This window comes from Tupaia chinensis, unplaced genomic scaffold (genome assembly GCF_000334495.1).
Source record: "Tupaia chinensis unplaced genomic scaffold, TupChi_1.0 Scaffold000184_1, whole genome shotgun sequence".
In the NCBI taxonomy this organism is placed as follows: Eukaryota; Metazoa; Chordata; class Mammalia; order Scandentia; family Tupaiidae; genus Tupaia; species Tupaia belangeri.
The window spans coordinates 5,456,979-5,468,549 of record NW_006159659.1 but is presented as its reverse complement, the minus strand read 5'-3'; the positions used below and the strand labels follow the sequence as shown (position 1 = coordinate 5,468,549).

The window sequence follows — 11,571 nt, the reverse complement described above, 5'->3', positions numbered from 1 at the left end:
ATGAACTCTTTCCATGTTTGTTGCTTGTCTCCTAATTTATTATATACCAACCTTAACTTTTTTGTTTGTTTGTTTGGGTTTTTTTGGTGTTTTTGTTTTTGTTTTTGTTTTCACTATAGGGCGCGTGCGCTCGCCAGACAGACAGAGAGAGACATAGTGACAGAAAGCGAGAAATCACCCCCCAAGGGGGATGGTCACGCCACAATCCCTTCTCCTTCATTCTCCTCTCGGGATCTTGGGCACGCATGCACACGCACCCGGCGTGAGTTTTAAGCCACCGGGTCCAGGATGTGAACCGTGGTTGACTATGTGGGAGTCCAGCGACATAGCCATTACGCTAACTGCTGGTTCCCACTCTTTTTTTTTTTTTTAAGGTTGTTGCCATAGGGTGTGTGTGCTCGCAGGAGAGTAGCAGAGAGAGATAGTGAGAGGGAAAGTGGGAATCACCCACTGAGGGGGTGGCCATGCTGCAAGCCCGTCTCCTCTATTCTTCTCCTGGGATTTTCAGCATGCATACACATACACCCTGAATGATTTTCAAGCTGCCATATCTGGGGCACAAACAATGGTCAGTCACACGGGGGTCCAGTGCCATGATATCACTAGGCACCTGCTGTAAGCCATAACATTTAAAATTATGTATTTTATATATGCTCTAGCACATTCAAATCTATTTTTTCCCTTTTTTTTTCCTCTCTATGGGGCACATGTGCTCACCAGAGAGAGACAGACAAAGACAGCAAGAAAAGGTAAAAAGCATCCCCCAGAAGAGATAGCCATGCTATAATCCCTTCTCTTCCACTTCTCTTTTCAGAATTTTGGGCATGTACATACGAGCGCCCAGCATGTTTTTCAAGCCACCAGGTCTAAGACTTGGATCGTGCTGTCAGCCATGTGGTATCCAGCTGCCTAAAACACCACACCACCTGCTGGCCCACACATTCATATCTAAGTAGATGTCTATGAATACGTATTCCATGAACACAGAGACGGTATATGTTAAGGACTTCCTATGTAGTAAACCATGAGAAACAGTTTTTATGTGCCTTATTTAAGTTTATAGTTCAACCCTACATGAGCAGGATTATGTCTGTTTTATAGATGTGCAAATTGAGGCAAAGACAGGTTACATGATATACTTACGGTTTCAAACTGCTAAAAACGAGGGGTGCTGGAGTTTGAGCACAGACTACTTGTATCCAAAGTTAAAATAGGACTTCAGAGCCAGCAGGTGACATAGTAGTTAAGGAATTGGATTCCCACATGTTTGACTGCAATTTGAGTCTTAGACCAGGCTTGAAAAATTATACTGGGTATGGGTATGTGTATGCCCAAAATCTCAGGAGGAGAATGGAGGAGAAGGGATTGTGATATGATCATCCCCCTAGGGGGATTTTATCTCACTTTCTTTCTCACTATCTCTCTGTCTCTCTTGGGCGAGCACACATGCCTTATGGCAGAAGTCTTTAAAAAAAAAAAAAGGACTTCTTAGTTTCATCATGAATGAAGCCATTTTAATTTGGCTGCAACTTTTTATTTGCTTCCTGTTTTTAAATAAGATTTGGAATTGTGTTTACTTACATAATTTAACAATTGCAACATCTTAGAACTCTCATGTCTATACAAATCTTTACATGTTTAGTTCAAATTTCTACATCAGTTTAGTAGATAGAATTCTTTTTTCTTTCTTTCTTTTCTTTTCTTTTTTCTTTTTTTTTTTTTTTTGTAGAAAGATTTTTATATAGGGCATGTGCACTCGCCTGAGAGGCAGAGAGAGACAGAAAACGAGAAATCACCCCCCGGGGGGATGGCCATGCTGCAATCCCTCTCCTCCATTCTGGGCATGCACACACATGTGCCTGGCGTGAGTTTCAAGCTACCAGGTCCAGGATTCCAACTGCAGTCAGCTATGTGGGAGTCCAGTAACGTAACCATTACCCCATCTGCGGGTCCCACATAGAATTCTTAATGTTTTCTTTTTTCTTCTTTTTTTTTTTTTTGAAAGGAAAAGGTAGTTTATGGCAAAAGTACACTCCTGAGAGGTGGGAGTGGGCCCAAGCAGACAAAGAGTGGCTCAAATGACCCCAGCAGTTGCACTTTGCAAGATTTATCTATTTTATTAAAGAGAGATTTTTTTTTTTTTTGCTATAGGGCACATGCACTCACCAGGGACACAGAACGAGACAGAGAGACAGAAAGCAAGAAATCACCCCCCAGGGATTGTGGCCACATCACAATCCCTTCTCCCCCATTCTTTTCTCGGGATCTTGGGCTCACACACACACATGCCCAACATGAGTGTTAAGCTGCCTGATCCAGGACTTAAACTATGGTCGGTTACATGGGAGTCTAGTGATATAACCATTATCCCATTTGCTGGTCCCGAGATTTATAATTCTTAAATCTAGTTCATGTTGATTGATTATTGACTGGGTCCACTAACTGTTCTCATCTCATTGGCTCTATTAAATGTGTCTGGGCCCACTGATTTCTCAGTGGCTATTTCAAATGTGGCTGGGCCCACTGATTCATTTCACTGGCTATATCAAATGTGGCTTAATCAGTTAGGCATCCCCCACTAATTGCCTACATTACCTTGGGTGGGGAATTTTCTGCCCTGCTCAGGTTTTTCTATCCTGTCACTTGGGCAGATGTTCAAACCCTCTTACCCACTTCCATTTGCTAGCTTTCTCTTGCCTCTTTTTCCCCCTGAGAGGCATAATCCCCATAAGCCTTTTTGGGGAGCCAAAGGTGGATGGTCTGTCTTCTGTAACTGCTTCATGCTGGAAAGGGACATTGGGCATTGCATCTACTGGGGATCACAGAACTCTGTCTGATCTAGGTGGGAGAGCGAGGCCAGAGGCAGATCGTAGAATTTCAAGATCCTGAGAGGAGAACAAAAGATTGCAGCGTGGCCATCCCCCCTGGGGGGTGATTTCTCCCTGTCTCTCTGTCTGTCTCTGTCTTTCTGGTGATCGGACACGCCCTATAGCAAAATCCTCTCAAAAAAAAAAAAAAGTCATGTTCTGAATTTTGGTTATACCCATGTACATCTGTCACATTCTTTGCAACTACTCTAAAATCTTATTATGTAAACACTTTAGTTCCTGCTGGAGACAGCCCCCCGGAGCAGAGCAAGACTTCTGATGGAACCTGCCAGATTAACAGATATGGGTATTTCAGAGCCATCATCACAATTGTAGGTAAGTCTGAAGACCATGTGGGGAGTGAGGCTATAAGCCACCTAGGGTCACTCACTTTGCTAACTCTAGAGGGGTAGATGTGAGGAGCAGGAGCACCCCCTCTCCCTGTTGAAGGTGATATATGTCACACGTACACAGGTGATGACTCCACTAGTTTCTGTAATAGATTCCCACCTGCCTACCCAGCCTTCTTTAGACATCCTGGTGGCAATACACCGTCTGCAAAGCCCACACATGCAAGTGCCCTTTGCTGAGCCTGGATCCCACCTGCATGCCCCAGCAATCTAAATGAACATGGATGAAGGAAAACCAGTTTCACATTCTCACAGCTTCCCTGCCCTTCCTCTAGCTAATTTTCACAAAGGCACACTTCTTGTAAGGGGAGTCAACAGGCCACTTCATGTGGTTGAACATTTTGACCACTGCCCTAAGGTGTCCAGCAGAGAAGACAAGTGAGGGCTGAAGCCCAGACCGTGTCCTGGAACCAAAACATCTTCCTGAAACATCTGCCTAAAGGCATGCTGCTTTCTAACACCTACATAGGTAAAAGTTTAGTCTAGATGAACAGTTCAACTTGAATTTGAAATTGCTACATGATATGTATGCAAAGCTTGGGGCTAGATTCCTGGACCTGGAGTGCTTCTGTACAGCAAGAAGGCTGTCTCCACTTTTTTTTAAATTTCCAATTTGTTAAGAAGTGTGTCCTAGTCTGTTCGAACTCCTATAACAGAATACCATAAACAGAGTGTCTTATAAACAACAGAAATTTATTTCTCACAGTTCTGTAGGCTAGGAAGTCCATGATCATGGGACAGGCAAATTTGGTATCTGGTGAGGGCTGCTTCCGGTTCATAGATAGCCATCTGCTTGCTGTGTTTTCATGAGGCAAAGGGAAAGCTCTCTGGGATCTCTTATAAAGGTACCAATGCCATCTCCAATAAAGCCCCCTCCACTTAGGTGGTATTAGTACCATCACCTTAGTGAGGGGGTAAGATTTCAACATATGAATTTTAGGGGGACACATTCAGGCTACAGCAGCCTGGTTTGGTTTCTGTTGAATTTTGATATGTCCTTCTACCGGGGTTGTTTTGTTAGAGGGAATCCTAGAGGTTAACATCATCCAGATGACAGACGTGCCACAGCCTGACGGCTCCCTGATGGACTTTGTTGTGACCTGCCAGGGGACGTGAGTATATGGTCTCTGTCAGAGCGATGGGTCAAGTGAGGACCCCTTGTCTGAACAAAGCCCTTGACCACCTGTTACCTCTTCTAAATTGATTAATATTTCTACTCATCAGTACTCCTGGACAAGGAAGGGTTTACAAAGGACCCCAGGAGACACTATCAAGAGCACATTCATGTTGCTGGAGCTGAGAAATGCTTGTTACCTTCAACAGTTGATTAAGTTGAAGAGAAGTTACTATATCTGGTTGAACACTTCCGATGTTCATAGCCCTGCACACTTGCTCTTACATCGAATCTGCACAGGAACCCTATGAGTCTCTCCATTTTACAGAGGAGACAACTGAGGCACGCAGCGATCATGGCACTTGTCCACATAGACCGCTGGTTCCCAGCAAGGTGTGACTCATTGGCCTGCCGTCTGGCTACACAAGCTCTTAAGCTCCCTAAGGCTCCTTCCTTATTGGTGGGAAGCCAGTGTGGAATTGTCATAGCCAACATTATTGCAATGCCTGATAATCCTCTCTCTTTATAATTTACAAAGTTCTTTCCAAAGTGTTATAAAATCTGATTTCCTATGATTTGGTTATGACTGTATATAATAAACTAAATGGTAGTTAAGTAGGAGCTGAATAAGTATGTAGCAACAAAACACAAGGTCTGTGAGACTGACCACTGTGGGAAGGTTCTGAGTCACATCCAGAGACCTCCCTGAGTGTGCCAGACCCACGTGTGCCCATGATCCAGGACTGCTGAGGCTAGGGGTCAGCCGGGCATTAAGTCCATATTGGGGGTGATCTCTCTCTCTTTCTGTGTGTGTTTCTTGCTTATGAAAGAAACAAAAATATTTTTAAATTCATTAACAATTAATTATGATTGATTAGTGCACAAATACTGTATAAATTGACTAACTATATATTAACAATAATTTACATTTAACACATTTTAATGTGTGTGTATAAATTAAGAAAAAGGATTATTAAAATGTAGCCTTACTGGTGGAAAGGAAGAACTGAGAAGTGTTTGGGACATGAAGAAGGATCCCTCATGAATAATTAGTGCAGGCTTCCTGGGAGGAAGGAAGTGCTCACTAATTAGTTCCTGTGAGAGCACCATGGCACTGTTCAGAAGTCAGATCCCACATGGTGACCACACTTTGAATCCTTCTCCTAAAACCTCACTTTTCTGAGGATACCGAAGGCATAGTAACTCACCCAGGCTTGTCTAATTGTAAATTATTCTCAACAATTCAGCATCATTCAGTTTGACCAAGAATGAGGAGGAATTCAGTTTTATGGAAATGTCATGATGTCCTTTTTTTTAAACTGATATTCCATTCCGCTCTCCCCATCTGTGTTCTCCATGCCTTGCACCCCCTCCCACACTGCAGCACTCCCACCGAGGTCTGTACCGTCATTTCTGACCCCACCTGCCAGATGGCTCAGGACGCAGTCTGTGACCCTGTGGCCGTGGATGGTACGTGCCTGCTGACTGTGAGGAGAGCCTTCAACGGGTCTGGGATGTACTGTGTGAACCTCACTCTGGGGGATGATGCAAGCCTGGCCCTCACAAGCACCCTGATCTCTGTCCCTGGAAGAGGTGAGATTTGTTTTACGGTTGTAGGAGCTTTTTTTATTACAGCTCAAGTCTATACCCAATGCTAAAGCTATTAGGGCTCTGCTATCAATGTTAGCTTTTATTTCAGTACAAAATTCATTGAACTCTTGTTAATAAGGATTTGAGAAACGACCTTAAAATCCAATAGCAAATCTACTTAAGAAAGAGATGAGAGGGAGAAACCCAGCAAAATAGGGCCCCATAAAGAGCCTTTTGATGGAAACAATCAGCTGTGATCATGGACCAGTAATAATGGGATATAATCACCCATCATCACATAGATTTCTATTTCAAAGAAAAAATATTAAGCCCAACATCAAAAATAGGAATGTCATCTGGGACCAGCAGTTAGCATAATGGCTATGTCGCTGAACTCCCACGTAGTCGACCGCTGTTCGAGTCCTGGACCTGGTGGCTTAAACTCACGCCGGGCGCGTGTGCGTGCGTGCCCAAGATCCCGAGAGGAGAATGGAGGAGAAGGGATTGCGGCGTGGCCATCCCCTCTGGGGGGGGGATTTCTCGCTTTCTATCTCTCTGTCTCTCTCTGTCTGTCTGGCGAGTGCACGCGCCCTATAGCAAAAACCTCTCAAAAAAAAAAAAAATAGGAATGTCGTCTGACGAAATGATGTCAAAAGGGAGGTTGATACCATGCTTTCATGAGAGTCCACATGGGCAAAGACAGAAAGCCAAGCAGAAACCAGGTAGACTTCGCTCTCCCTTCTAACCGGCCCCATGTTCTCTATTTCTGTTCCCCAATTCTTCCCCATGCATTACACTGAGACAATAATGAGACAGTAACGAACCAACTCACCTTTCAGACAGTCATCAGAAACACTAGTCTTGCCCTCCCGATGTTCAGAGAGGTAAGTGCTAACAAAGTAGGCTAGGAACCTATAGCAAAAACCTCTCCAAAAAAACAGAGTAGGCTAAAGAATTTTATTTATATTTGCGCTTACTGATGGCAACCAACTTTCCCCTGTCCCCAACTTAGGGCTCTACCCAGTGGCCCTCACTTTGTTTTTGTTTTTTTAAAGAATGATTTTATTGGAACCAGCAGTTGGCATAATGGCTATGTCGCTGGACTCCCACGTAATTGACCATGATTTGAGTCCCCCGGTCCTGGTGGCTTAAACTCACACCAGGCGCGTGTGCATGCATGCCCAGAATCCCTAGAGGAGAATGGAGGAGAAGGGATTGCTGCATGGCCATCCCCCCTGGGGGGTGATTTCTCACTTTTTGTCTCTCTCTCTTTCTGGTGAGTGTGTTCCCTATAGCAAAAAAACCTCTCCAAAAAAAACAAAAACAAACCAAAAAAGCAGGGTATATGGCTAAACAGAAAGCAACATGGAGAAATCACCTCATGGCTTGCAGCTAGGCATTTGCCTTGTTTGAGCATGGTGCGATCAGTTGGCTGCCTGCAATTGGCTGAAGCTTGGCTGTTTGTTACATAGTCTACTCCTAAATTAGATTTTGGTTTGCTTAACTACTTAGTTTGTAGTTTGTTAGATAGGAACCAAAATACACAGGCTCAAGCCAATTCCTCCTGCTTATTTAACTCAAATGATGAAAAAAATAAACAAGATGATATTGTGAAGAAAATAAAGTGAAAGAAAGAGATGTTTCCAAATTTATGAATATATATACATATAAAATCTCAAAATAAAAATAAACCTAGAACAAAAATTGAAGGTGTACAACACAATGTAATGTTCTTTGTTGAGGACCATGAATATGGTAATATCCTTTATTTGATTATTACACTCTGCATGCATGTTTTGAAAAACCACACTGTACCCACAAAGATGTACAACTGAATGTAAATAAGAAATTGTTAAAAGAAAAACAAACAGCAACAAACAAGGTCAGGGAATGGGGAAGGTGGGGCCAAAGGCTGGCTTTCTAGATTGGGAGGTCAGAAATAGTCCTGCCACCGAGGGATACCCACTTGTTAAAAGGCCTCCTCTGAGCTGAGAGCTGAATTACAAGTATGAGCAGCCTATTTAGATCCTTGCAGGCCACCGTTAGGGTTTGGATTTTTTTTTTTCTGTATGCAAGGGGAAGCCATTGGCAGGTGAAGCATGAAGGTTTTAGAAATGGCTGGGACTGCAAGTTAGAAAGGATTGCTGGGAGATAAGAATAGAAGCAGACAGACAACTGAGGTGTTCTCTCAGGGAAGAGGGCTGGTGGCTGGGGTTGCGAGGGTAGCCAAAGAATTGGAAGAAAAAAATAGATAAATTTGGGTCATGCTTTGGTGGTACACACAGAACTAGTCGATTTGCTGTTTTGGGAGAGAAGATGGAAGACATAATCCCTGCCTCTGTAGTTCTCATAGTCTAGTAGGAGAAAATATGAGGGGGTCTTCAAAAAGTTTATAGAAAAACTATGCGTGAAATTTGGGGGGAAGCACAAAAATAAACATTTACTTTAATTCCCCCTTTCCATGAACTTTTTGAAGTATTCCCGTATAGTCAAGGAAATAATTGCAACACAACGTGATCGAGGCAAAGGAAGGGAAACGAGTGGAGTGGGACAAGGAAGATGTGATCGCTCGAGAATGTCTGTCTGGAAAGTGTCACCAAGGGGTGGACATTTGAGGAAAGCCAGGGAAAGACATTCCTAGCTGGGGGTGGAGGGAGAGGAAGCGCAGAGGTTTGAAAGAGAGTGGGGAGGATGAGCAGCTCCCAGAATTTCTTTTCTTTCTTTTTTTTTTGTTTAAGTTTGCTATAAGGTGTGTGTACTCACTGGCGAGAGACAGAGAAAGATAGAGACAGAGACAGAGACAGAGAGAAAGTGAGAAATCACCCCCCAGGGGGGATGGCCACACTGCAACCTCCTCCATTTTCCTCGCTGAACTTTGGGCATGCACGCACATGCATCTGGTGTTTTTCAAGCCGCCGGCTCTAAGACTCTAGTAGTGCAGTTAGCCACACGAGATCCAGCTGCAGTAACCTCCATGCCACCTGATGGGCCCAGCTCCCAGGATTTTCAGTGCAGCTGGAAGTAAGGTAGCAGGGGATGAGGTTAGAGGCTGCTCAGGGGGATCACGGAGCCCTTCTGCATGCGGGCGCTGAGCCAGCAGTGAGATCTGAGCAGGTGTCTCCAGGACATGACGTCTCTCTCTGAGCCTATAACACAGTGTTCCAGACATGCTAACTCATTCTCTAAATGGGAGATAAGCTGACCCAAAGACTATGTATTATTTAACGGAGAAGATTACCGAAAGCCCGCAGGGAGCCATGTATCTTCTGTGATAGTGCCATCCTCATTTATTTAATGGCATTACAAGCAGCATGTCCTCTGGGTGGAAGACATCACTAATATGGTCTTGCTTCTGTTTGAAGACTCAGCCTCCCCTTCAAGAATGGTAAATGGTGCCCTGATCTCCATGGGCTGCTTGGCCTTATTTGTCACTGTGATCACCCTTCTGGTATACAAGTAAGTTTCTGGTTCTAGCACTTGACATAGCTGTAGTATATGTCAAAAGTAAATAGCATATTTCTGTGCAAATGTGCCATTTTTCCTATCTTGCTTTTAAGCATTTTGTGTGGGGGAGGAAAATCTTCCACTGAATGAATGATGAATACCAAAGTGGCCTGTTAATGTTTGGTGTTCTTTTTTTTAATCTTAAAAATGTTGCCAGATGTCTGTAACTGTACAAAACTGTGTCTACCTAACATTTACCATATTGGGTCATCAGAAAAGTAATGATTATTTGTTATGCAAAAATACATTGAGACTTTTCTGATGACCCAATCTATCTCAAATTGTAGTGAGCAAACACATTTCTTGCATGAAGAAAATAAATGTGCTTTCATAAGATGCTCATGTCTTACAAGCCATAGATTAGAGTGAGTGGAATGAACCCTTTTGCACCTGGCATAACAAGGACTGTAGAAAGTGGTATGTTAGAGCCCAAGGTCTTTTAAAATAACTGTCCAACCCATTGTTTTCAGAAGACACAAGGAATACAAACCAATAGAAAACAGTACTGGAAATGTGGCCAAAGGCAAAGGCCTGAATGTTTTCCTCATCCACGCAAAAGCCATGTTCTTCCCTGGAAACCAGGAGAAGGATCCACTGCTCAAGAACCAACCTGGAATACTTTAAGTTTCAACTCCGTCTTCAGTGCCATTCTGTGAGCCGTGCTGGAGTGGATAACTATTATCTTTTTGTTCTCCCTAAGGATTATTGTACAATATTTGTTGTGGTTTAGGGAAGCTGAATTTTTTTTTATAGGTTAAATGACATTTTAGAGAAGTAGAGCAAAATTATTCTGCATGCAGCCTCAGCCACGTTGTCTAACTGATAAGACAACTCAGTGGTGCTTCCTCTCATTATTCGTTGTGGTTCACTTAGAGTGCTTTAGGTAACTAGTAGGATAGACATTTTGCGTCCCAAGAGTATGGGAAGAAGCTACTATTTGTGAGTCTGACCCAGGCAAACTGGAAGGAGAGGGCACCTTTCAGCTTTCCAGATTACCAAGTAGATAGCACTAATGCAGTCTTGTCCTTAGGACAAGCTACCTGAATTTTCGGTGAACACGTGTGAGTTCCAGAAAGGACAATAGCAGTCCCAGTATTTTAGTAGGATAGATGTGCTCTTTACATGCAGAAAAAATATATATTAACCTAATAAATAGGTGTGCATATTTTCGGGACAACCTGCTGAGTGAAGGAATGGTAGTCATTCATTAGTTTTTCTATGGACATTTATTTAGTGCTCTCTGTGTCCCAGGCATGGTGCTAGGAACATGGCCCCTGTGTTCAGAGAGTCGACACTCTTATGTATATATCTGAATTTCTGTATACTCTGGTGTACATATTTGAAATCACTCATTATAGTTTTCTAAAGGAGGCCCCAGGTTTCCTACCAGTTTCTCTATTTAAATGCTATGAAAACTTGATCAATAAGGATTTTACCTCCATTTGTAACCCAAACCATCTACCATATGTTAGACGTGGCATTCTTTTTCTCTCCTTTCTGAAAAATAAAGTGTGGGAAGAGGTGAGACCTTAGTATTGTCATTATTTTCTAATTTTTCATTTGCCTTTTTATCTCATTTTTAGTTCTAGGCAGGTACAAAGTTGGTTAATGCTACTCTATAATGCATTTATAATTTCATACTTTTTATTTTAAAATATGTATAGATAGTATGTACAATTCAATTAAAAAATAAACTGGGGGGGTACTAGGTCACAGTCAGGAAGGTTTTTTTTCTGTAAGGGGCCAGGTTATAAATATTTTAGGCTTCATGAGCCATACTGTTTTGTCTCAGCTACACAGCTCGACAGTTGTAGCAGAAAACCACCACAGACATAAGTGAAAGAGCACGGCTGCATTCCAGCAAAAATGTATTTATAAAAACAGGTGGTGGGCCAGATTTGGCACATGGGGCATAGTTTGTTCTATACTACGAGAGACTGAATGACATCGCAACCAAATGCAATCTGAGACTCTAGACTGAATCCTAGGTTGGGAAAAAAAATTAAAATTCTAGAAAATATTTTCTTGGGACAACTGGAGAAATTTGGATATATACCGAATACCAGATGATATTACAGAATGATTG

At 42.7% G+C, this 11,571-nt stretch overlaps 1 protein-coding gene across 2 annotated transcripts in view; it reads left to right on the top strand.

The window, feature by feature from the left end:
* The window catches only part of GPNMB (glycoprotein nmb), a 41,040-nt gene extending 30,030 nt beyond the window's left edge, over positions 1-11,010 (top strand). For both annotated transcript variants that reach the window (XM_014587136.2, XM_014587135.2), the window contains 5 exons: positions 3,105-3,203; positions 4,299-4,389; positions 5,776-5,984; positions 9,344-9,437; positions 9,956-11,010. In XM_014587136.2, coding sequence (XP_014442622.1) covers positions 3,105-3,203; positions 4,299-4,389; positions 5,776-5,984; positions 9,344-9,437; positions 9,956-10,109 — 647 coding nt within the window. In that variant the 3' untranslated portion in view covers positions 10,110-11,010. The remainder of the gene's footprint in view (positions 1-3,104; positions 3,204-4,298; positions 4,390-5,775; positions 5,985-9,343; positions 9,438-9,955) is intronic.
* The last annotated feature ends 561 nt before the right edge of the window (positions 11,011-11,571 follow it).